At 31.3% G+C, this 27603-nt stretch overlaps 1 protein-coding gene across 3 annotated transcripts in view; it reads right to left on the bottom strand.

Annotated features, from left to right (window-relative positions):
* Positions 1-3847: 3847 nt before the first annotated feature.
* Positions 3848-27603, bottom strand: part of LOC119638202 (Y+L amino acid transporter 2) — a 35189-nt gene continuing 11433 nt past the window's right edge. For 2 of the 3 annotated variants that reach the window (XM_038034864.1, XM_038034863.1), the window contains exons 2-10: positions 16279-16742; positions 11996-12242; positions 8520-8593; positions 8307-8452; positions 7877-8091; positions 6437-6666; positions 6109-6361; positions 5873-5937; positions 3848-4399 (exon numbers count right to left, since the gene is read on the bottom strand). In XM_038034864.1, the coding sequence (XP_037890792.1) occupies positions 4397-4399; positions 5873-5937; positions 6109-6361; positions 6437-6666; positions 7877-8091; positions 8307-8452; positions 8520-8593; positions 11996-12242; positions 16279-16572 (1527 nt within the window). In that variant the 5' untranslated portion in view covers positions 16573-16742 and the 3' untranslated portion in view covers positions 3848-4396. Of the gene's footprint in view, positions 4400-5872; positions 5938-6108; positions 6362-6436; positions 6667-7876; positions 8092-8306; positions 8453-8519; positions 8594-11995; positions 12243-16278; positions 16743-27603 lie in introns of those variants that run through there. The other variant, XM_038034865.1, reaches the window with a different exon arrangement.

Genomic DNA, 27603 nt, shown 5'->3' with positions numbered 1-27603 from the left:
AAGTTTCATTACTTTTTTTTTCGGAAGTATGTTTTCAAATTCATGAAACAAAAGGAACAAAGAAAATTGTAAAAAAAATCATAAAACTTGAAAAATCATAAAAAAAATATATATAATATGTAAAAAAAAAAGACTGCATTATTCCGTGCACTAGGTGTGAAGTTCAGTAGGGTAGATATTTGGGTTCTTTGGTCGCATTCACTCATTCTTTTGCGCGATTTTTAATGTATTTTTCAAACGTGTTATATGTCATTTCATACAATACCTTTGGCAATTCCCAATTTTTACTACACAGTGTTGTATTTTTGTTACATTTGACGGCATATTAGAGCTTGGTCATGGAGGGTAAAATTTCAAATCCGCTCCGGTTTTGAATAAAACCGATAATTATAGATACTAGTTTGTTTCTCTCGCAATTAGATACCTCACGCAGTCGAGTACAATTATTTACACATTTTGATTATAATACGCGACGAATTATTATTTTATTATTTTCACGCTAAAGCATAGTTTTCATGAAAGCCCGCATAGTTTAGGAGGATGCCCAAAACATTACATGGCGTGAACTAAATTTTAGAAACTTAATTTATTTTCAAAAAATGTTATTGTTTTTCATTTTCCATCAGAAGAAAGTAGCAATTATACTTCCTCTTCATCTAAGAGTTTGCTTTTCATGATGACCCATATATAGGTTAGAGTCAAATAAATAAACCTATGTGATTCAAATTACCTGCCATTAATTTTTTTGGTAATCTTTATCTGCGGCGGTATCCAAACTATAGACCTACGTGATCCATATTCGTTAAGGTTGATTTCTGTGTTGGTTTATTATTATGAAGCAATTTTCACCACGAAATATTAAAATTTCGATCTTTTAATCATATAAAGGTTCGTTTTACGTACAAAAGGTGATATGAGATAGGGTTCGAAACGTTGCCCCAAACAAACTTAATCTCTCATACCCATTAATGACTAAGTGACTTTCGTCGATCATTTTGAAAATTGCAACTTTTTCAATATAACGTATTTTTAAAATATCGCTGTATGGTGAGTGGTTGAGAAAGTGGACCGATCCAAACAATTTTCAATAGCGTTCATCCTTAGGTAAAACGGCTTCAGTGTATTACTTTTCATTAAAATATCTCCAAATTTTGTGGTCTGTAGGTTTCAACCACAAAAACAAATCTCAGACGGACAAACGGACAGACATGTGTAGAATGATTCAGAAATAATTCAGATTCAGATAATTCCCGAATGTGACCTACTAAAATATATAACAAATAAATTTTTGATATCTTTTACATCTACCATTGAAACATCCATCCATCCCTCGTGCAATAATCTAAAAATTGTCATATTGTCATATTCTTCATCAGAGTAAAATTTTGAAAAATCCGCCTGTGGCTCCACGAACTTGTCTCTTTGTTTGTCTTTTGTTAAAAGTGCAAAGATAGGTAGTTGATCAGTGATCAAAAATCAGATTTGAAAATTAATCGAATCAGAGAAATGAATTTGCAATAAACACAAGCATTAAATATTTTTCTAATAATATATTAAAATATAAGAGCGAGAATGATGAAGAAAGCATTTAAGTAAATTATTATATAAATAATTTTGAATAAATTTTGTATACTTTTATTTCATAAATACTTTGTTTTATTTACCTAATTCTTGTGAATAATTCTCCCCTTTCAAAAATTCTCTTCTTCTTCTTCCAATTTCCAAATAAATTCCATGAGAAAGAAGGTTTCCAATTACATTTATATATAAAATTCTTTAGTTTATATATATCTATATATATGTATATGTATAAATATAATTATTGTCAACAATATATTTATATGAGAGAAACATGTAGATATTATATACATGTAGAATACATGTAGAATATATATAAATTGTTTTTGCAGAATAAAAACGTATAACAGCTTAAAAGAGATTGTTTTCACTTTAAAAATATACGCTTTCGAAATAGAAAGCTTCAATCTTCTTCATAGATGTTCTTCATAAACGAAGCTCACAAATCGCTAAGGATTTCTTCGAGAAAACTTGCCCTTTTTTTTTTTTAACTTTTAAATTAAAAAAAAAATAAAATTTTACACATAAGTTTTATGCTTGTTACACGTCTTCACTACCGAGGATGGGTCGATTAAGTCAAATTATATATTTATATATATATATATATATTATTATTATTTTTATTTGCCTTTGTATACATATATTCGTGTACTTGTGTAGATTTTTATTTTGTTTTAACTATTTATAGATATATATATATATATGTGTATGGAATGATAACAAGACTTTTTATTTACCCATTATTATAATGCATTTAAGGTATGCCAAGGATATGTTGAGCTTTTGAAAATCTCTATTTCTTTTTATTGGTTCTCTATATGTTTATTTTGATTTATATATATATATATATATGGATACATATATACATTTTTTTTTTTCATAGTATTGAAAGCGTTTTTATGTTGGCAGTAGTAATATTATTTACTTCATTTTTATTAGATAATTAAAAAAAAAAAGTTTTCGCCGTATTTTTAACTACACTATCGAATCATATCAGCAGACATGTAAAAATACCAGTTAGAGTATCCAAGAGATTGTGTATTTTTTGTAAGTATAAGATTTTGAATTTTTGATCAAATGTAAACTTCGGAATGTTTTCCCGCCGCTTGTCAACGATTTATATTATTCTTAGTTAGCCGTAAGTCAACTTGGAAAAGGTATGTGCTTCGGTCCAAAATACGCTTTTATATACCTAAGCTAAGCCACTAACAAACTGTAACTGACAAGCTGTGGTGGATGCTGTTCCACATAAATGTCGCCATTAGTTATATGGGAGTTTTTGGCCAACGGTTTCAAGGGTTGCCAAAGTCACACTTTTGCAGCTCGAATGGGAAGTTCTGCCCCACGCAGCATTCTAGCCAGACATGGCACCTTCTAATTATCATTTGTTCAGATCGATGCAGCATGGCTTGGCTGGCTTGCAACAATTGAAGAAGTAGAAAAATGGGTCGATGATTAGATTGCTGCCTAACCAATATAAGTTCTTCCCACACGATTTCGCCCCTTATTGTCAAAAATATGATGACAAATATTTTGGTTAATATATCGTTTATCAATTTTTCTTAATAAATGCCTTTTTCAAATGAAAGATCTGTTAAAATACACGCAATCTCCTAAGCCCAGAACAAAATGATGTCAGAACAAAAGCAAGGGATAGTCATATCTATGTAAATGCTTTTTGAATAGATCCGCGGCTTGCGTTCAAATTTTAAGTGAACTTAGCCGTTGGTCATAAATTTAAAACGATTTGCGAAGATTACGCAAAGAATATTTACTTTACTTGCATTGAGAAATATGGGGTAAGTATTAGGGGAGAAGAGAAAAATTGTAAGATTCCATGTAATTTGGAAAGAAAGGGATTGCAAAGACAAGTTGAAGGAAGAGATGCTTTTTCATTCATTGCCATTACTACGGTAGGGGGTTTGTCAGGAGAAGCTGTTTCAGGGAATTTATTCTGATTGAGATTTTTTTTTTTCAAAAAAGTATCTTTACCAAGTTAAAAGAATATATTCGCATAAGTAATAAGTTTTGTTTGGATACTCAATGCGGACTTTTTTTTCCATAATAATTTTATAGTTAAAAATTAAATTTAGTTTTTTGTAAACTTAAATAAACCTTAAAAAATGTGCTTCTTACATATATTTTTGATATATTTTTTTTTTTTTCTAAATATTTTGAGCTTATTTAGTATTTTTTTTTTTTTTTTTTAATTAATATAATTTGGTACACAATATTTTATTTCACTTTATTTCTTATTTCATATTTTACTGCGTATTTATTTATTTTTGTTTTTTATTATATACCCTACACGACTTGTTGTACAAGAATGTATTAAGTTTATGCGCATGTTTACAACACCCGGTAGGAGTTGAAATAGATCCAATTTTAATTACATCGATCTAAGTTTGTCTGTCCTTCTCTCCGTCTGATTTTTTGCTTGCATCTCGTAATTTTTGAGATATTTTAATAAAATTTATTAAACCGACATGTTTTGGCCCAAAGAGGAAGGGCACTGAAAATGGTAAAAATCGGACCATTTCTTATGTAATGCCTTCTTTTTTTTTGGAAAAATTTTGTATATGAGTAACTGTACTTAGCGAAGCGATGTAGGGTATTTAATGTAATGATTTTAAATTTGTTTTTTACGTACTTTATATTCTGCTGTTGTTATGCTTATTATTTTTATTATTATTATTGTATTATAATTTTTATTTTTACCTTTTCTTTATGTATAATTTCTTTGTTTCATTATTTTACACCTGAGCTGGTTTGGTTTTGCCAAGGACCATAAGCACCTTCTGCAGAAATCGCGTTACGGTTACTGAAATTGTTAAAAAATAAAAATCGAATATTATTAAAAAAGAAAAAATTTGATTTTTTCGATTGTCATCTAACCAATCGGACCAATCGGTCCCATGCAGTTTATCGCTTGGTATAATTTTTTTTTTTTTTATAAAATTAATTGCGTTTATAAAATATTTATTCATTGTGCTTGAATGAGTAATAAATTCCGGAACGGAAACGATGAACCGAAAAACCGTATAGTCTAAGTGTAGATTAAACTGGTTCTAGAAAAAAGTTACAGTCACAATCGGTTAATGCATGCTTTGGTGTTACCCGCATTAGATTGTATTTTTAATTAACGATCGGTGCTGGGGAAGGAATTAGTTAACGTTAAAAAAATCGAATTGTTGCCGGAATTTGTGACGATTCGATCTATGTATTGTGTTAATTGACTTATCATTATACATTCTGCTGGAGATTTGAGGTATACCAGATCAATTTTGCCAGTCGGATGAATCAGAGACTTTACACTTTTCAATTATGATAAGATTTTTGAACGATTTCTCATACCTGGTTTTCGGTCTGTTTATTCGTCCGTCTTTCTGTCGGATACTAAAGTCCAAATCTAAAATTTTTTACTTGCTGGCAGATCAATATTTGAAACGACTGTTTGAAAAGACAATCTAAGACATCAATACGAAATGGATGCCATTAATCCACTAATGCGCACGCGACAAGGAATAAATTGCGATTACAAACCACTGTCCTAAAATTTTTGGTGTTAATCTATCGTAAGGTCAATTCAATAAAAGCGTAAAGAGGGGAGATTAGTTACAGCATATATCTTTTTGATCAGTGTAAGTTTTTAGTCGATAAAAGTTTAGTAAATGACGACCTGACATGTAACAAAACACGTTGTTGCTCTGATGTATGAGTTTAAACTGATGTTATTAGATATTAAAGATTCGCTTAAGGGAAAACTTTAATTTTTCAATCGTTACTTATTGATTTTAGCTGATAGATAGACATCCGTGTGAGGAGGTCAATATAAATTCTTTCTTTTTCCTTATGCGCTTATAGAACAAGAGAATAATGAATAAAGAACTTGACACAAATACATTACAGTATACATACAGTAGATCAACAATAAATCAGTGTTAAACTTGGTTTTTTGTTAATCATTGAACTAAAAAGCAATTTAAACACGAGTAAGTGTTCAGTGTTTACGAACAATGAGTCTATGTTTTAAGTGCTTATCTGATGATATTTGCAAATGTGTTGATATTACATAAAATGTAGGATCACGTTATTAACTTGGCTCGAAAGGACGCATGCTCAATATCTTACACAGATCAAATAGTTATTCAAAAATTGCTTTGTTATGGTGAAGATGAAAAAATAATTAATATCTTAATCGTATATGTTAGTAAAGAAAATGAAAAAAAAAAAAAAAAATTATTACAAGAAAAGGGATTTAGAAGAAACAAAATATTTGTTTAAAAATAAAAACCTTTGAAGAGGAACTTTTAGGTCGAACAACCATCATCACTTTTTGCAAAGTTTGAGTCAAACCACCTAAGAAAAAAATAAATAACAAATATATAGAGAAATAATTATATAAAATAGTAATTAACTAAATCATAATCATAGAATACAATAGAAATGGAAATAGAATAGAATATGAGGGCTAAGGAAACACTTGGAAATGTTTTAATGAAAATTTGCAGAAATATTTATATAAATTACCCATTGATTTCTGGAACCAAAGAGGTTTACTTTTCCATGCAATGAATATTAAATATACCGGTATACTGGATAAAATCATTAGAATACCATATCCAGTTTCCACAGGACTAGCATACATGGGTACAACGGTTACGAATACTGTGGCAATTAAATAAACGATTGGAAAGATTAAAGGTACACGTATGGGACGGGGTAGATTGGGTTGAGCCCATCGTAGCCACGGTAAACATAGGACAGCAACACCAATACTTAGCTGAAAATGTTTAAAAGTACAGTTGTAAAAAAAAAAAGAAGAAGAACATAATTCGATTCGATTCATTGCACTTACCCAAGTAGCGAATCCAACATAATTAATTAAAGCAAATATATCGGATACTGTTAAGTATAACATTGATAGAACAGCCATAGCCAGAACGGCGGGTGTAGGTGTAAAACGTTGTATTTGAATCATTGTCAAAATTTCAGGCATTTGACCTTCATTCGCTCCGGCATAAAACAAACGCGACGAAGTTAACAAAATGCCGTTCACGGCACCGAAGGTGGATAAAGCCACAAATACTGCGAAAAGAAAACGTGGTAGATGATTAGGATTGAATCTATTTACGTAAGCTTCCCATTAGGTTGAAATATAATCTGATATCTTGCATGAGGCTTATTTAGGTACTATGAACTCTTCTTCGCATCGTATATAGAGAAAATTCGAATAGAGCTTGAAGCAACTTTCTTTTGTATGAAAGTAAAACGACCGGCTGAATATTTGTATCTGTGGACTAGTGGTTAGACGGAGAAGTTATTTTTTGTGTACCAATATCGCTCTTCATTTTAGAAGTACGTCTTCTGCTCATTGCCTTGCTAGAGTTACTTTGGATTGTTTAAAAACTTTCTTTCATGAGACTCTCTTTATGGGACAGAACATGTAACTAAACTCACGAAGTTTTCCACGTTCGACGCGTACGTTATTTATTAAGAGCGCTTCTCACCGAACCATGTTCTAAAGAATGCCTTCCTTTCGCGGACTTCTTACACTACGTTTTCAAGTTTATGTTAAAAAGAACTCCGCGGTTAGGCTTAAAATAGTAGTATAGTCCAAGAAGCCATCTAATCGATGCTTTTTTTCTGTGTCAACATGCTGTCTTCATTTCTGCCTGGTATTTTAATTCGACGATAGGTCGGTAAAGTTGTCAAAAGTGAATTTAATCTTTAGTAAGTCATACGGACAGCGATCTCTTTCAGAGAGTCGCAATATTCTCTTTACTTATTAGATTTCTTTTTCTAATTGGGGAGGGATAGATATGAAGCAGGTTGAGATGTTTAAAATTTTTTTGTAGATCTGTCAATTGCTTGGTAACTCTACCTGGCATCTTGGGCAGGTGAAGTTGTCAACACCAAACATAATGCTTGATAAACGATTCGCATAAGTATGAATTATTCTGTGATCATTTTGTGATTAATTTCAGACTATCGCCGAGCAAAGAACACGAGAGAGACGAATTCACTAAACAAACATGCCATCTTTATGAGGAATTTTGAATACTTTCTAGCTAGGGTGTTGAACTTAATAATAAAAAATTTTATATTTGGGTTTTTGGGCCGATGTAGTATCTTGTGAAGTGAATGAAATATAAGGGAAACAATGAATGCGTTGGGTCTTGAATGGAATGGAATTTTTAAATTTGAAGCAATTTTTCAAACCTTAAGCGGAAGGTTAATATTTCCTTTTTCCGAGATAAGACTGATAGCGAAGGTTTCTGCATTTTTATATCTTTACCTGGAATGGTCCAAGCGATAACACCGAAAGCTCTTTCAGCATACGTTACGGCTACTGCTTGGGAGCCCAGAACTTCGGTGGGCGACAAAAGCGTATAAAATGAGACATTAGCTAAGACATACACCACTGTCACTAAGGTACAAGAAATGGCAATGGCCCGTGGTAGATTTTTCACAGGATCCTTCAACTCTTCAATAATGAAATTTAAATAATTCCTTAAGGAAAGTAAGAAAAGAAAGAAAACAAAACATATTTAATTGTCTTATTAAATAGAAGCAAACATATAATAGAGCTAAAGGCAGCGAATAAATCCTATTACGTTGAAAATGTCAACATGTCCCATGCACGCAATTATACACTCACACACACTCGCTCAAATCCCTATGAAATAAAGTTTAATAAACTGTTTCTTGTTCCTTGTTGCACTTACCAGCCATTGTAAGCAAAAAGGCCGGAGTAGAAAGACAAAGCCAATGATGTGACGCGTGTGTCTGTATTTTCGAATGTGAAATACTCTGTGCGACCCAAGTACAATTGATAAAGTCCCGACGCAATGATTATAAATAAGGCCAAAAGCTAGATACATAATACAGAATGAGATATTTTTTATTCAACTTAAGTAAATTTAAAATATTTCTCTTACTTTAGCGTACGTAAAAATATCCTGCACAGCAGTGGCCCATTTTACGTCCCAACAGTTGACAAACGTTAAGACCACTAAAACAAATAATAGATATAAAAGTAGAAAATAGCATTAGGAAAAAAAAAACAGACATCTTCTGTAAGAAGAAGAATTATTTAACATTTTAAAAAGTATTTTTAGACGGTCAGTCACCCTATAAGACATATGAATATATTTTTTGATTTTATTTTTTATTTGTAATTACTATTGCACATAACTACTGCATGTAGAGAATAATAGTAAAAATAATTCATCGATTTCTGTCATTAAATTTACTTTCATCGGACTACGACGAACCTTTGAGGCTCAATAGATCTTTGGGCAAGTATTTTTTGATTAGTTCATCTTGGATTTTCAAAAATTGTTTATTAACTTTATTTTAAATTAACAAACATTGGATATGGGGCTCTTTTTCGACTGTGAGCCTGTAGGGCTCATCGTGGTATGATTTGTTATAAAAATGCGTGGCCCAATTAGGGTTAATATTGCAGGTAAACAGCATGCTTTACAATATGTTTGTTTATTTATTTCTTCCTATTTTTTTAATGGCAACATGTGTTTTAGTTCTTAATGAAGTGCTTACTGCAAACAGTGGCTCTGATGGATAAATAATTCTATTGTACAATAAATTAGAAGAATTAAATTTTTCTCCCAATATACTTAGTTATGTTTGTGTGTTTGATAGAAAATTTTCTATTTTTTTTAGTTTTCACTAAAGCGATTTGGGAGATGATTTTTACTTCTGTTCCTGTGTCTGAATATGAAGCTTTGCTACATTACGTATTTTGTGTCATCAGTGTTGAAGAGTAGTGAGTGAGGGGGGGGGGAGAGAAGGAGAAGGAGAGCGAGCAAAATTTTAAAAAATTACAAAATATGAAATATGAGCTCGGCGTTATTAGGAACTTGCTTCCATTCACCCTATGGCTGGTTCTTGGCTATTTCGCATATGAATAGACTGTTCTTGATGTATGTTATATACTAAGTGTCCCCATGTATGTTACGATTTGAATGCCAGGGTGGCGAAAAAAGCGTTTTTATGTAAGCGTCGTGATGTCGACTATAGCATGGACTGCTTTTGCTTATACCCAATGTAAGATTATATTCTCGATGAAACCTAGGATTTTTTTCGTTTTTTTTTTTTTTTTTTATTCTAAAGCAAAAGTGATTTAAATCCTTGTTTATATACTCCTGTCAATCATGCTTACTATGATGGGTATTAAAAATTCGTTTTAATACCTCATATGCTTGATCTTCATTGTTTACATTTACAATAGTTCTAGGTGGTCTAGTAATAAGTGATACCTAATGGGGAACATGCGTTATCACATGAGTAAATGGAAAAATGGAAAACTTTCTTATCAGCGCAAATCATACGATTGCCGTCATGCAATAGATAGAGAGAAAGAAAGAGAGAGAAAGAGAGAGATAGAGAGAGCGGGTGACTGAAAGGGGGAAGGAAAACGAAAGATTAATATGCGTTTAGTTGCATACAGTTTCGCTTCAGATGTGCCGATTTTGTTGAACATTTTTTATTATTTACAACAAAAATAAAAAGGCAGTAAATCGCGGAAGAAGATTATTTTAAATAGAATGCAAACGATAGCAAATACATGTCGAGGAAGCTTTTGATACCATTTTAATTTGTTTGACTTTGTTTTTGTATTCTACTCGGGTTTTCATTAAATCAAGTTCGTCATCTTGTATGTAAGAGATTTTTTTGAATAAAGTGACATTTTAAACTGACCTAATTCTGTTTAACCTTTCCTTTATAGCGATCTTGGTGCCCATTACATAAACAATTTCAATACAAATTATGATTACTCGGGAAAATAGCTACAAAGGCCTAGTCATCAAATCATTATAAGCATTATTTGGAAAATTATTGATTGATTTATATAGAATGCATATATACATGTGTACATATAACACATAGTTTCTATCTAGAATAAAACGCTGAAGGACGTTACATCAGCATGTACAGTACTACGGCATATAATAAGAGGTCGTTCAACAGGTGATGTAAGAATTTTTTCCCAAAGAAAGGATGGTTGCTTTCCGAACATTTCAGACTTTGATCTTTGTGTCTGTTATTATTATTGTAATGTTTAACTTATTTGCTTGCGCCAAAAATTCCTTGTAAGAACAAAAGGAAACGCAAAGTCTAACCATAAGTAAAAATCCGAATTCAATGACCGTCTCTCGCTTGATTGCTGAACGTACATTTTTGCGTCCGATTATATTTGCTATTTACTAATCATTACTGAGTGCTTATTATTCATTATTTAGTAATTATTTTGCGAAACACGAGCTACTTTGACAACGACTTTCGTGAAAAGCTTTTAAGCCCCATTTTAAAGATACCTAATATTGGTTTCATCATCTGAAAGTAATAAATAACCATTTAATGCTTCATCTTAGTTTTTACTTTTTCATCACTACACCTCAACGGACCGTCGCAACTTTTTTATTCTCAAAAATCTAATTATTAGGAAAAAGGAAACGCATTTTGAAGGCAGTGAATCGTTTGGTAGCCGGATTTTGCCAATCACTCAAAGGATGTCCTCTGTACGCGTAACATGGTGACGGAAAGAAGTGAAGAGAGGGAAAAATATAAGCGTATGCCGGCGGCTTATACCTGATCGGTATATGTTATGCCTAGATAGATTGAACACTGACTATAGCTACCACCAATGGAAACACTAACGTAATCTTGCATTGTGTTCGAACCTTTTGACTGCGTTTTTTATCATAGTTTTTTCGGTGACTTTGCATCAAATTTGGGAATGCGAAGCAGTATACTGACACAATATCAACATTGTTCTAAAACAAGTATGTTAGGTTAAAGAGACAAACATTTTTGAGTGTCTTTGGTTTCGTAATACTGCTACAAATATATGTATTGTAAGCGTAACATGCAATGTTACAGAATTAAGGTCACTTTAGATAAGAGAACCGAGCACATATTTATTGCATGGGATCTCTATACTCCTTTAGGCATTCAAATACTATCGATAAATTTGTCATAATCCGTGAGGTTGAGGTAAGCATCAACACATTTGGCCTAAATGAAATATTAAATCTAGAACTACCGCTTGGGTGAAAATGACCTTGTTTCAGTTTCTTCTGCCTTGCGTGCATATAAGTCGATCACGGCGATTTCTTAATCTCATATTCTCGATTGATAAAGGAATGTTTGTGCAAAGTTTCAGCTTTCTATCTCCACTCTTTTGACTATAGCGATTTCATAAATGTTTAGACTCACAGTGTTTGTAGAATCGCTAATCCATAATAGTAGAGAGAGAGTTCTAGTAGCAAGTTGTAATTGTAATTAATTGTTAACTTATGATTTTCGCATAGAAAAAAACAAGCAACCAACACATTTGTTTTACTATTAATCATGTTAATGACAATGGTAAGGTTTAAATGCTTTCACTTACGTATACAGCAAACGGCTAAGAGACGAGCAGAATCTTCAGGTGGCTGACATTCGGGAAAAAATGGTTTCATTACGTATACGCTAAATGTTAAAGCTACAATCGCTTGAGAACACGGACGCACAATCATGCATTCAATCCATAGACGTATGAATGCCATAAATGGACCAAAAGTTTCCATAATATAAGCGTAATCGGCACCAGATTTTGTAATCATTGTGCCCAATTCGGCGTAACAATAGGCGCCAACCTTAAGTGAAAAGAAAATAAATAAATGATAGAATAAGAATGAAAATATATATAAAAAAAATTAATTTTAATAAAAAATGTCTATCATTCCTACAGTGCTATGCAGTCTATTGCTGCAATTATTTTACAAGTCAATTGCATTCCATACGAGTACTGGTATCCTATCATTTCTACCAATTCATGATAAAAGCAAGCATAAGTTTGTAAAGTGTGTCGATTGAGTTTGCACTCCTCACGTAGATGAGGCAGGCGCAACTACTGCTGCCTGTCTTATTATCAAGAATGCTTGTAATTTCTCCAGAGTAAATGAAGTTTGCATAAGTATTAATTTCATTCCTTTCTTTATATGGCATTTTTTTTCCCCATAAAAAATTAAACCAAACGCTTTAGTATTGTGTGCTTGAAAAGTTAATTGAAAGGAAGTGCAAAAAAAGTGTTTTATGGCTTGAAACCTATCTTTGATATTATTTACGTCATAAATATTTTCTTCTTTGTTTTTTTTTTTTTTTTTTGTTAAGTTTGGTTCAGATCGTTCGATCGTTTTTATGACTTTCTTCATTAAGTTTTGTATTTCACCGAAATAAATTTCGAAACGATAATCTGCTCGTGAGTTTTAATTTAATTTTAATTTAATTTTGCAATTTACAGCTTCTTCATCAACGACATTTTCCGAAAGTTTCAATTCAATTTTTGATTAAAGCTCTCGGAGTAAGTGTCTTTGAATCTTTGTACTATTTTGTGCTATTTCTGAAGTCGGCGGATAGAATTTTCCATAAACGATACATTGATCTGCTTACAGAAATAATTCGATTTTTCGATTCGAAAACTATTACGTTCTTGTATTGCATTCTTCGCTAAATAAGAAGGATTCGGAAAACCATAGACCACATAAGCTGAATTTTCCAAATTTTTTTATGAAAGTTTTGCAAAATATACTTGAAATGTTCTTTGGTTATATGCTTAAAGGTTTGAATAAAAAAATATGTAATTATTATATATGATATAATATCGGATGTAATATCGGATAGTTCGATAAGAATATTCGACAAGTATACGCATTGAATGGTAGACATACGGACGTGATTGACAAGTGAACTAAAATGAAGATGATTCACGCTTGTATCAAGTGAGCCGTGACCACTTGCGCCGCTCTATTTTGTATGAATTGCAGCAAGAACGAAAAGCTACTAAAGTCTGAAGCAATTTATTGAATATGTTTGGCGAGGACGCAGTTTCTAAAGTTGATTCGATAAAATTTCAATTAAGTGATTTCGATCTTTCGGATAAGTCACGCTCTGGCCAACCATCTTTGATCCACAACAACATTCTCAAAATCGTATTGGAGCAAAATCCTTTTTCGGAAATTGCAGAGAAACTTGATTCTTTATTCGGGAGCTAGAAATTTGTTTTATTCATAAAATGTGCGGAACTTTCCGATAAGCCTATTATATAATAAAATATTTTCCTTCTCTCTAATCTCTCTCACTTCATCAATGTTTATTCCTATTTTCAGCTACCTACGGCTACTGCTGTAGTCTTAGTCTAGCTAATAAAATGTAGTCCGACTTGTTCAAATGGTTTCAAAATCTTATTTCGAGCAATTCTTGTAAATTTGTAAAGACGGTTAAGTGGCACTGGTGGATGGTAAATTAATGTACCGATAACTGATATAACAAAGAAAACAGCTAGAGATCACTTTGCTCACTTCAAGGGAAATTTTGGATAGCAATTACTTAAGTGATGAGTACAAAGTGCGTTACAAAGTAGGAGTTGAATTGAATGAGATCCGTAAAATCTAGTAGCATAGCTTCAGTAAGTATTTACAGCAAATTTTCAACTAATGAGAGATTTGTTTAGTTTTTTTTTTTGGCTAAAGTGGGCGTCGTTATCGGACAGTACGAGCTGTGCGAGTGAATGGAAGATGAAAGAAGTGAATAAATTCATCAAATTTAATGACCACCATGTAGCCAAATTATTTAAATCAATTCGAAGTTGAGACGAATGCGATATGAAGAAGAACTTAAAGAACTTAATTGCAAAATGAAAAAAAAAAAAAAAAGCAAGAAAAAATGATTGCTATCAACTTTTCGGATTTGCCTTTGTTTGCGAGTTGAAGTAGGTTGAAGAATTTCACGAAATATAATTAATAAGAAGTTTATAGGGCAATAGGGCAATGCTAAGATAGCGATTGCAAAAAGTATACTAAAGGACGTAAGACGAAAACTAATTAAGTGTAAGTTATTCGGTTGGGAGTCGACTAAACTGTAATCGATATAAAATTTGAATTCATTTATTTTTTTTTTGCCCTCTGAGGTGAGTATTTTTTTTTTTTTTTTTTTTTTTTTCAAATTACACTTTTAAGGAGCAATACTGCTTGCCGTCATAAAATTGTTATTGGTTACTAAGAACGCATTTCTTTCTATGACTTTTCTCTTAATTCAAATGCAAATAAATTATAAATTCTTTGTAAATTTATTATCTCCTGCGTTAGAAATCAAGCAATTTATGCATATAACAAATAAATGAAATGTAAAATTCTTGCTTAACCACTTTTATTTAAAGAGATGAAATTGAAAATTCGATTAGCAACGAATAGTAAGCACCTTACGTCAATACAAAGTCTTCTTCGAATTTTGATCATAGAAGAGAGAAAATACTAAACATTTGCCAGTGCAGCGCGTACACTTCGAGTATGTAATCGCTTTGGGGCATATTTTTTCTACGATATACCCTAAGCAGGTATATTAAAACTGCTAAGCTCATTGCAACTGGGAAATAACTTTGTTTATTTAGTGAAATTTTGAAAGATTTTTGTCAGATTTTAGAGTAATATTTAATGCAGGTTATAAGCTAAGTAACGGCATTGTTGGTTTTATCCCCGCCTATTCTAGATAAGTTTGAGAGAGGTTCATGAACAATTAAACAATCTGATTCGTGAAACTAGAACCTAAGAAGACACATGTTAAGTTTTTGGTCCCTGCCTCTAAAGTATTTAATTCTTTGGAAACTTCAATTACCCAGGGGCAAGAGGACAGAGCAACACCACCTTTAATAACTAAAAAAGCAAGTCAGGTATGGCTTAAGGTAAGTCTATATTTTCTTAACGCTGCAAAAGCTCTTTTTCCCGCTTTTGTGATCCTTCGAATGTGTATCTGTCTGCCTCATCCCTACCTGCAAAGTTTTCCTTTTGCCTTAAGCTTGTCTATAGGTTTTTCCGTCCCTCTGTCCACCTATCTTTCCGTTTTGTGTATTCATTCCACCGCTTATCATCCTTTCGCTCTTCTGTACGTTTGTCAGCCTTTGCGTCCGTGCTTTAAAATGTCTCTTCATTTTTTATTCGTTCGTTTTTATATCTCTTTCTCGTACTCCTACGCTAGCTTTCTTTTGAGTGTTTCCCACTTGACAGTGTGCCTAATTGTCCGCTTCTCCAGGCATCTTACTGCCTGCCTTTCTCTTTGTTGACGTTTTTAAATCAAGCTCCTGAAGTGGGAGCCTTTATATATGTAACACACTGAGAAAATTCCAAAAAAAAATGTAAATTTATTTATTATTGTTTTTGCTATCAAAAATTAAAAATGAAAAAGGATCCGATATATGATTGTATGAAACATATCCATTCTCGATCAGTTTAGAGAGACGATGATGAACTTAACAAAAACCAGTTTTGCGTAGTTCTTTAAAAACGTTAGCAACGTAGCAATACAAAAATTGCTTTAAAAGTTTCTTCCATATGTCACACAAAGGAGGAATAGCTGTGCATGCTTTAAATTAATTATAGTGAATGTGTAAACAATCCCGCACTCATTCACCCACACAAACCATTGCACAATAATAAGATAAAGTTAATAAAAATTGTAAAAGATAACGTAAGTGAGGCATAAATAAGATACACGTGGTGTATATATGTATAAATAATAAGTAAAAAAAAAAAAAAAAAAAAAAAAAAAAAATTTTACAATTTACATCATTGCAAGCATATTAAAATAGAATTTAAATAAACGTAGCGTATTCAAGTTGAGTTTTTTCAAATAACTTACCATAGAAAATAAGCCCGAGACAATCCAAACAATTAATGCTAAATTAACACTACCCGTGTACATGAGGACTCCAGTAGGCGATACGAATATGCCGGAACCAATTATTGAACCGACTATTACGGTGCAACCATTAATAAGACTCATTTTCGCTTTTAACGTCACATCGCCACCGCCACCGTCATCACCATCTGAACCATTGCTAATTGGTTTGGTCTTTGTCTCGCCGTCACCGTTTATTATGGAATTTTTGGGTGACGATGATGAGGTTTTGCGATTTAAAGATTCAGTCTCCATAATGTTCGTATTTTTTTTGATCTGCTAATCTACTTGAACTGAGTGTGAGCAAGAATATAGATAGATGACGTTGACGTCAGTCAATCCGTGAATTATTTTCCAAATAAAGTGTTCTTTAAATATAAAGAGAGAATGAATGGCCAGAAGTGCAGAATTATGTAAACGTGCGCCTGTTAGGAAAAGCAAAATACAAGATAAAATTATTGCTTTAGTAAAATGCGTAATAACTTAAATTATAAATAAAATGAAATTATCATCGTCATCATTACCATGTTTGATACGAAAGGTAGGTTTGTTTACTCATTTATTTATTCTTTCTTGTTCAACCAACAGCTCGATTGCCTGGGCAGAGAGAGCATATTGTAGTTTTCTTTCATTAGAAATTGAATAAATTGCTATCTGTTTTGGAGGCGATTTTACAAAATTTTAATAAATCTTGTCTTGTCTCTGTAGGTGGAACAAAAAAAAAAAAAAAAAAAACAGACGGACGGACAAGCTTAGTTCGTTTGTGAAAGCACTCCTGTTAATATATCTTATCCACCAAGTGTTGTAAGAGTATAATTAGAATAGAATTTAAATATCAGTAAAAAACGCTTTATCTATATTAGGGATGCATTCTGTTCATACGAATAAATAGATAAATAAATAAACAAATAAATATTGTAATCATATCAGAAGAGTAATCTTTATTACATTTCCTGAGCTTTAAAAGGTTAGAATATTGCTTCTCTTCTTTATGATTACGATTTGTTCAGACCAATGCAGCATAGGTTGGCTGGCGCGTACTAGTTGAAGAAGTAAGAAAATGGGTCAATGATGCCTGATCACTGCATCTCACAGTAAAATATGGTTTGATGAGAAGTCAAGAATTTTTTTCTTTTTTTTTTTTTTTACTTCTTTTCTCGAAGGTGTTCTGAGAGCTAAAACTTTCAGTATATTTTTTTTATTTAGAAATGAATTTCATATCTTTTTAGTACCCATTATTATTATTAGCTCGTAATTAGAAAACGTTTGAGAAGCAAAAAAAAAAAAAAAAAAACAAAAGAGATTGAAAGCGGAAGTAGTGAATAAATAAATGTTTTTAATGAGTTGTGAAAAAATTCTTAAACAAATTAAAACAAATAGGTGCAGAGGGCTGTTTGGCAATTATTTTTGCTCCAGCCTTTGTTTTTATTGTTGTGTGTAAAATAATATACCAAAATGAGGTCTCTATATACGTATGTATAAAACTAGCTATAAAACACGAAGAAAATTATAATCTGAAATTTTCTTCCGTAATTACTTCCTTAACAGATAAGTAGCATTAGACGATAAGCTGCCTAGAAGCTCATTAGAGTATTGTTCTTCTTCTTCTTCTTCCTGAATTTATTATATCGTTGGTAATTCATTAACGTTTTTATCGAAAATAATTGTCGCAAAATAAAATTTTCTTTTCATATATTTTGATTAGCAATAAATTATTTTTGAAAAGATGTTTAAAAGTTCATAGCATACGCCTACACCAGGTTCGACATGTTCTCATAAGAGATAATTTAGAATAATCAAGAAAAAATTTTATTATATGTATATTTTTTATATCCATCCCAATAGACCCCACAAAGTATATATGTATATATATTCTTGATCAGCATCAAATTCTAAATCGATTGTTCGTTTATACATCTGCCCATCTGTTGTAAACATTCCCCAGGCAACAAAAATGAAGCTATCTATGTTCTTGCACACAGGTTAGTGTTGACAATGAGCTAAATCGGTCAGAGGACACGCCTACAGTGCCACGTGAACTGAAAACATCTCTATTTTTCAGTGTAGTGCATCAAAATTTAATTTTTTCAATACCTTTATAAGGCCCAGAAACGAGTTTAAAAAACCTCATAAAATATAGAAATTTTTGGCCATTTTCAACTTTGGAATGCATCCAAGCGTGCCTGCCTTTCCATCTGTCTGTTTGCGCAACTATTTAGTATTTGTGGTAAACTTGTTCCCCTTAGCGAAAATGGTGTATAAATTGACAAAAGAATTTGAAAGTGCGTTAAACGTGTCCACGCCTATGCGACAAAAACTTTTATTTTGAAAGTAGAAAAAATCAGCCGCGCCCACTCCATATTATAAAGCATGAAAATTTAGTTCTGTCACTTTTTTTGCCTTTACGATGACGGATATAAAAGATTCGGTCACGATCAAATATAATTTTCTTACTTGTTTTTTTTTTTTTAAACATTTTTATATTTTAAAAGAAATTTTCTTTAAATTTAATAATTCAATTATATAACTGGCCCAACTGTTGTTAACTTCTTACTAATAAAATTTCTTTCTAAAAAAAAAAAAGTTTTTTTTTTCTTTAATTTTTATCTTTAAGTTTTGTCGTGCCGTCCTTAAATCACGTTCAATGCATTTACTGTTTTATTAATTAACATATATAGCACTGTTTGTTAAGGTAAATTTCAAGTCTCTACGAAGGCGGTAAGCATAAAATAAATGGGAACTTTTGTAGACTCACGCGATATAAATGATCAAAAATGAAAGCAAAATATTAGGTGATCTTCCCTGCACAGCACTGTGTGCTGAGAAACAAAATCCCTTAAGTAGAGGATCATTGAATATAAAAATTTCATCTCTATCTTATTCTTTATTTAACTTTGACCTACTGCCCCAGATACGTAAGTTTGCCTGTAACATTTTAAAAATACATCTGATAGTATATAGAGCAGGCAGTGGTAAATTCAGATCTGGAACAATTTTACAATTCGATGTTTGCGTTCTTATCATTAAAACAGAGCAGAGCGTTCGATGTTTTCATTCTTTTTTTTTTTTTTTTTTGGTTGGCCATGAAAATAAATATACACTTTTTTTATAAGGAGGAGAACTAGGTCTTGCTACTCTCATATGGAACATGCGTCGTAAATGAGTCTCGTTTTCGTTCCATTTAACTTGTGATCACTTTGTTGTTAGTATATAAAGCAATTAACATATTTTGAGTTGACTTTAACCCATTTTACCAAAGGTCTTCAATTTGGAAAATGCTATGTAAGAAGCGTAAAGTAAACGATTTAAATATTTTATGCAAACTTTTCTCGATCTAAGTAAAATTTAGATTTATAGAAACTTTTGCTTGATGGAGTAACCGGATAGCATTAATTAATATTGCCAAAGCCACTCAATTTTTTCTTTGCCGTTTACCCTAAAGAAAGTAGAAGAAGTTTCCAACTTCATGAAGTAGAAAAAAATTGATGACAAATAAAGAGATTGACTTTTGGATTTTGCTGAAAGTTCGATCACTTTGCATTAATAAAAGATGATCGTTGACTTTTATTTGCTTTTTTGATGAAATGAAGAAAAGAAAAAAAAAAAAAAACGAAAATATCTTGAATGAATAGATAAGCATAAAAAAGGAAAGAAAAAACATTTTTTATATTCAAAAACCAGCAAAATAAATATGAATGCATTTTATAAAAATATTGACTCCGAGATAATCGAATTTTTATTTCGTTCGTGGCTAAGAATTTGTTAATAAAAAAAAAAAAAAAAATTCTTTCTTAATAAATGCGTGTCATGCGTGTCTTGCATTCATTCAATCAAAAATTGAATCGAAATTCACTGGACCTTTGCTTAGCATTTGTGGCAAGGACCAAAAATTAGCAAAATAAAAACTGATTATATATAGATAAGTCAATCTAATATAATAGATCGGAAACATTTTCTGAATCGTCCTCTTACATGCATAAACTTAATGTACTCTATGCCACAAATGGTGCATGGTACAGCAATCGCGTGTTAAGTGAAGTGGTGTAGGGTATTTAGTGATGGATTAAAACGTATATAATATTTAAAATGTTTTCTGAAAAATATTTTCTACATTGTTTACAATTTTTATATTTTTTAAATTATATCATCTTTTATGAACAAAGAAATTTAAATATTTATAAAAAATTCTTCTATATTTTGTATCAAGTATGTCTCGCTTTAAATTTAATCGATTGAGAAAGAGAGTGATTGCCGATTGTTATTGTTATTGCACACAAATAAAAAAAACAAAGCAATCGTCAAAAGGAGAATCGTTAAGCGAAAAAGTAAAACTTTATTGTTAGATGATTATCAGTTCACGACATCGTTTCCATTAGCTTTTAATAGAAACTGAGGAGTGGTATAACTAAAAATTTGTGATAAAGTTATCCTAAGGCCAAGTGCTCTTTGAAAGTTACTAGTAATTCAAATAAACGGACAGACGGAGAGACCGGGCATCATCTCCATTAATGTGCGTATTTTGTGTTGACTTTCACATGTATTTCTATAAGTTATCAATATTTGGATAATCATGGATGCTATAGTCTGGAGTCTTAAGTGTAACTTGTCTTGGGATTGAAAAGCTTTGTGTTGCTAGTCAGTTTGCCGGGTAGGGTATCTAGCGATCGCTTTAAGGCAAATAAAACATTATCAATAGCTTTTATTATACACTTTTGCTACCCGCAAGACCTTTTTGTTGAGAAAATTATTCAATTATGAGAAAATGTTAGATGACTTTGTATGCTTTTGTTAACCTTTCATGTAAATTGTTTTTCTCCTTAATTTAATCAGATTATATTTAAAACATTTCAATTGATTGATTGCTCTGAGTGGGAAAAAGCATTTTAGGGATTATTTAAGAAAATTTTATTTTATTATTTATTATTTTAATTATTATTCATAGGTAATATGATGATACATCTGGGGAATACCCTGAACTTTGGATGCTTAATATAACCAAATTTTGCTATTTAAATGTTTTTTTTTTTTTTTTTTTTTTTTATTATGCACGTATATTAATACTTTGCTAATTTGTAATAAATTTCTAACGGAAAAAGAAAAAATTATTATCATTTTCCTGAGAAAGAAAGTCTTAATATTAATATTAAATATAAGATTTGAGCGTAAATAGTCTGTAAATTTTTGCCTTTAAATTATATAAAAATCAGACATTGGTCGCGCAATATTCGAATAAGCCACATACACACACAAACACACACAAAGCGAGAGATATAGAGATGGAAAAAAGGTTGATTAACGCAAGTTATGGTAAGAAAAATAATAACAATGATGCGGTTTTCTGCCTGCTATTTATTGTTGTTATTGTAATTATTGTTTTTGTAAGCAAGAAATAAGCGAGAGAAAATAATAATTACTATTATTATTGTAATTATTACTTCTTTGTCAAAACAACAGCAATTTGCTATGGAACAAAAAAAAAAAAATGAAAATTTATAGAAAATTATTAAAAAATTTAAAACTCATTACGTACAGTATACAAGACTCATGCGAAATTTTATTTCTTATTCAAATATCAGTTATAGCTATTGTCAATGCCATCCTAAGGTATACAAAATAAATATTTTAAGTTCTGTGTCACACAGAGTCACACTTTGACCTCCGAAATGAATATGTGATATAATATCGCTATCACTTCGAATGATAGGATTGTAGTTAGTCGTCTTCTACTAATTGGCTTTGCCAATTGATCTTTTCGTCTTATTCGAAAGCATCTGCTTCGTATAAGATTCGATCATCTCTGTTTCTTTAGCCAATGGTCGTTATTGAAGATACTTAGTCTAATTTTAAGCAAAAAACGGACTTATAGGCTTTTTTATTAAGGCCAGATAGGCCTTAAGGAAAATTTGTAATTTCTTTTATAGTTTATCATATTGTTTGCCGCTAAGCTGTAAATCTTATATTGTACTTCCTATACCCATTCTATACCGTTATCCTACGCTTGACAGCTTTTATATTCACCATGGAAACACTAAGATATCATACGTCATATCGATGAAGTTATCATTGTTGTACCCAGGACTACCTATCAACATAGAAAAATTATTCTATAAATCTAGGAATTTCTGTAAATCTATTAAGCTTTCTAAAATGAACTGGAAAAGTGAAAATTAGAAAATAATCTTTAGCAGCTGCATTCCCACTCAAGCTATCCTTATAATGACATCAGCAATCTAATCTAACGGAAAGTCATCTTACAATCAAGCCCTTAACAGATAAATGTTATGTATGCCATATATGTGTATATGTCTATAAGTGCGTTTGTTGTAAAACCAATTAATCCTGATCGAACATTTTCCAATTCTAATAAGTATTTTAAGATGGTAGGCACCAAACTTTTGTCTCAAGGCGCATTTAATAGTGCTTTTCGTTTTATTTGTAACACCGCGCCCTTGAAAACATAATGACCCATAACGACCGATTTTTTTTTCCTAATTTCCTTAACTGTGAAAGTTCCGAAAACAGCGCAAAGATGAATAGTTCGACATTACTTAATTAACCCGTAATTTATCACTGAATAGTAATACATTATGCTACACTATATGGCAATGTTAGATGGAAGATAAGCAATTTATATTTGATTAAAGCTGAATATCGGATAAGTCAATCCTTTATAGTAAGTAGAATAAGAAATTTGATTTTAAACTTTTTTAAAAACACTTATATATGATACTTTAACCAATTGGTTAAGGTATAGATAGGCATACTTCGTCCATAGATCGAGCTGTGATTATCGAAGACTTGAAATCAATCTACAAAACCGTTCCCAGCTATTCACGTAACAATCTTTCAAAATAAGTTGATCCGATCCGCACATAAAAAAAAAGGTTCGGAAAGACGGACAGACAAATTTAAATCGATCGAGTCGAAAGACAAACATATAAGTTTAAATCGATTGGTAAAATGCGAAATGGAACTATCTAAAGTCCTTCTGGACCTATCGGCACGAAATTGATATACACTCGCGCTATAAGCGATGTGGGGGTAAAAAAAAAAAGAAAAAAACAGAATTCTTTTAATATTATTGTCAACAACGTATAGATATCGCTCGCGGTCAAAGCCATTTAAAAACTCATTATAAGCACAGTAATCGATATCCATGAATTGCCCTAAGACGAATGAATACATGTAATTTTCTTGTTTGTTAAATGTGTGCCTTTTTCGTATTCCGTTGCAATTATTTTCATACTATGCAATATCAATAATTTGTAATTTAAAATTTTATGTAAATTAGCTGCGCTTAAATGAGAAACAAATATCAAATTATTTTTGTATGTATGTGTCTGTCTTTTTGCTTAGTTTGCTTATTATTCTCTAGTAAACGTATAAAAATGATCGTAGTGTACGATTAAGAAACTTTTTTAAGTTCATTTTTATTGAAATTGAAAAAATTCTTAAGCCTCAAATTTTTTCATTCTTGTATATTCATTCTCTAATTGCATATAGTGTTGTTATTGTTGTTGTTATTATTATATTCGTATAACAAAAAAAAAAAAAGAGAAAAAAAAAATTGAAATTAATCTTAAATAATTGCAAATGATATAAAATGTGAAAGGTAATAATGTAAGAGGCGAGCAAAGAAATATATTATGTAAGTGTGAGATGAATGAACTTTTATTGAGAAGTAAACGAACTAAAAAAAAAAAAACAAACAAAAAAAAAAAAATCTGTAAACAGAAAACATAATAAATTTAAATGATTTCTCAATTCTCTTTGTTGACTGCCAGTCATTAAGTTTTAATTGACCTACAAATTTTATATATATATGCGAGTATTTAGGCATAAAATATTATTATTATTTTTTCTTTTTTTTTAAGTGAATGCGTATTATTGCGGCTTAAGTACATTCAAGAACGGTTGTTAATACACATTAATAAGTCTATGGACGCTATGCACTGAAAGTGCTATTGATTTTATACGACGCACTAATGAGCCGCACGATTAGTTGCTATTATTTTGAAATTAGCGTCCATTTGAAACGTAGGCTTAAAACATTTGCGCAAATTCACACTTCGTGATTGCATTTTTACACCTAATGCTCTTAAGGAAGCGTAGTATACTAAGTTTATTATTTCACATGGTACAACAAAAAATGGTCCCTTAGAGATCCCTATAGGTTTACAAATACTATATGGCTTTGAAAAGGCACAAGTAAGCTGTGTCGAGATGGTTAGAGTATTCGCGTTTGCAAAAAATTTGCTCCGCTTACATTCTTCTTCCAAATTAAATTCGAAAGCTTGTTACCCCACAATAACTCGGAATAAAGAGGAAGTTTGTAGAAGCCATGGCTAATAGTTTTTATTAATCCTTTTTACTTGACATCATTGGACGACACAGCTGTCCAAAGCCAACTAAGGCGGCTAAAGCATATTTGCTTAAGGTTAAGGTTATGGTTAATGAAAATTCATTCCAAAACTATTAACCATTTTTTCTACCTTTTTTTCATGCACCTTTAAAATCTTTCTAATCATAAATTATTGAAAAATTTCACGAAAATTATTTTATTAATATTAAAAAACTTTAATAGAAAAAAAAAATTTTTTTCTAAATTAAAAAATCGTTTGTATCGAAAGAAAGCTCCTAAGTTAAGATCAACATAAGCGCGATGTGAGCAAATGAACATGGGAGCTGTCATGCTGTCAGTCGAAATAAGTTCAAATTTGATATCAAAGTTCTAAGCAATCTAATGACATAAGTGCTTTCAGGTCAACGTAAAGAATGTTTCAACGCGTCCTTCTACATGTGAATATTTAAAATTTGAAAAATAATTTGAGTTACGATCGTTTTACAAATAGTTTGTGTATAAGTGTGTTAGCATTCATGTTCGTTGACATTACGCAAAATTTTGTTTTCTTTTTTTGTTTTAAATTAAGCTGACAAGTTTCGCACTATTATCACAAATGATTTATGATAATTAACTATAAGATTAAGTATTGGATTTCAGTTTTTTTATTAACATTTTAGAACATTACGAGCAGTAATCGGAGAGATTGGGAGATGTTTGGTAAACGTAAACATAAGGATAGGCATAAGCGGTTAACTAATGCTTTGAATGCTTCTAAAAGATGGACGGCTGAATATCGCTGATTACAAAGAAGTAGAAGAAGAGAATATAGAGTTATAAGCAGAAATTTTGCAAAAAGAAAAATGAAATTATTTTCGTTCCCAAAAGACATATAAATGAAATTTATAGACATTTATCATGTGGCCTTAAGTTGGTCTCATGGATGCTAACACTACCTCGTGTTCTCTATCACTTTAAATAATTGCTTCAATATTCAAGAATGATATAAAAAGATAATTTTGATTAGGGGAGAGGAGGGTGATACTGTTTAAAATGCTACTGTTCAGCGATTGGTATTGGTATTGGAAAATTTAAAATCGCTTTGCTTTTTATCGTATTCTTCGAACTTAGCACTTGGCTCTTCACGGCTGCTTGCTTCAATTACCCTCTGATTTTTTTCATAAAATTTTAATGCACTTTAACATGAGGATCTTTGCTAAGCATTTAGCCATTTTTTCGATACGTTAAAATTTGTCGATCTTATGATTAATACTTTTTCTAAAAAAAATTAATTTGAAACTTTTACTATAAAAAACAGTGACCAAAATTGCCTAATGCTCTCTAAACTTTGGAATATATTTTCAGAAAATATTTTTGTTTGCATTTCTTTGTAAACTACAGCGTACAGAGCGCTAAGAAAAATCAAGCGAAGGCAACTGACACTTTTCCATTTTATTCACAAATGGCCTCAAAACTTTTCCTTACTTGCCTGAGGATTTTCAGGTTCATGCCCCATGTTAATATAACCCTTGCATTCTTTTTTGTATATAAATTTCAGATCGTGGCTGATTTGATCCTTAACACGTATATTGTCGCCTATACTTATGCTCTCTGATAGGCTGATATAAGAGGAAGCTCTGCCATCGTTTGTGTTTACAAATAAAATTTAGGTACAAGTTTAAGATCTTCTATGCTTTTAATGCAATTTACACTCGGTATATACTTTAACAACCGAATCTGAATACCTATGAAAGGAATTGAATTTGAATAAGAATACATTCATTATTATATGCCGTTGAAAGTTTTGGGGGAACAGGCCACCTGTTGTTATAGAAAGTCGACAACAAGTAAAAAAAGAATGCACTCAATAATGTCTTCGAAGGTTTATGTTAACCCAGCACTTGTTCTTATTGAAAACCGGAGACAATTAAAAAAAATCTATTCAAGTAACAGTAAATATTAATTGAGAGCTGTCTAGGAAAGGTAAAAATATGAATATTATTACTCCTATGCATATGTAATATTCATAAGAAGCTTGAAGTCAATATCTTTTATATAATTTGCAACCTGTTGATGAGAAGAATTTGAAATTTTAGTTCTTTAGCTAGTGATTATGAGAGTAAAATATTAATATTTAAGCTTCACTTATAGTTCTTCTAATTTTAAGAATATCAAAAATGAATAGAGAAGAGACAGGCGCCCATCCGGGAGCTTGCGTATTCATGAATGGGAAAACTACCAAGTTGACCCAATACGAGAAAAAGGCAGGCAGTTGAAAAGACAGGCAGACAGATAAACGGATAAGTAATTACAAATACAAACAAAGGCAAGAACACCGATACGCACCAAGGGAGAAGTGTATGCTGAAAGGACCTGCCTAAAAAAAATTCTCGTATCTGTAAAGAATTTTTGTATTCCATGGGCTCTCGACCCCTGTTTACTTGCAAGCGCAAACACATACATAGCTATGCATTGCTTGCTCAGTTTGATTTGTTTATCTAATTTTCATGGCTAAAGACCGTAACGTTACAGCTTATTAATAACAATTTAAAAAAATTGTGTTCTTAAATTAAATTTTGATTAACCATAACCATGACAAACAAACAATTCGTAGAGCTTCTTATAAATGTGCCACCTTATCAGATAATTGATTGAGAATATTTAAGCGCCGGATTTTTACAAAGTGCTAATGAATTTTCAATCAACAACCGCTAAATGTTGCATTTCCGAATTTTCGATTAACTTTTGTTAATTTTATGCCGATGGCTAGCGTCAAAGTGAAACGATCACGTCTTTTCTTAACCTATATAAAAATGCATAAGTTTTCTACGCTAATTTTTGGGAAAAAAAACAAACAGAAAACAGACTGACGGACACCTATGCTGATACGGTAATGTCAAGTTAGCATTGGATTCTGATTAAGACTGGATTTAGATTATATGTGA

The sequence above is a fragment of the Glossina fuscipes genome, unplaced genomic scaffold (assembly GCF_014805625.2).
Source record: "Glossina fuscipes isolate IAEA_lab_2018 unplaced genomic scaffold, Yale_Gfus_2 85, whole genome shotgun sequence".
In the NCBI taxonomy this organism is placed as follows: domain Eukaryota; kingdom Metazoa; phylum Arthropoda; class Insecta; order Diptera; family Glossinidae; genus Glossina; species Glossina fuscipes.
The sequence above is the reverse complement of the archived record's forward strand: the minus strand, read 5'-3'. Positions and strand labels throughout refer to the sequence as shown.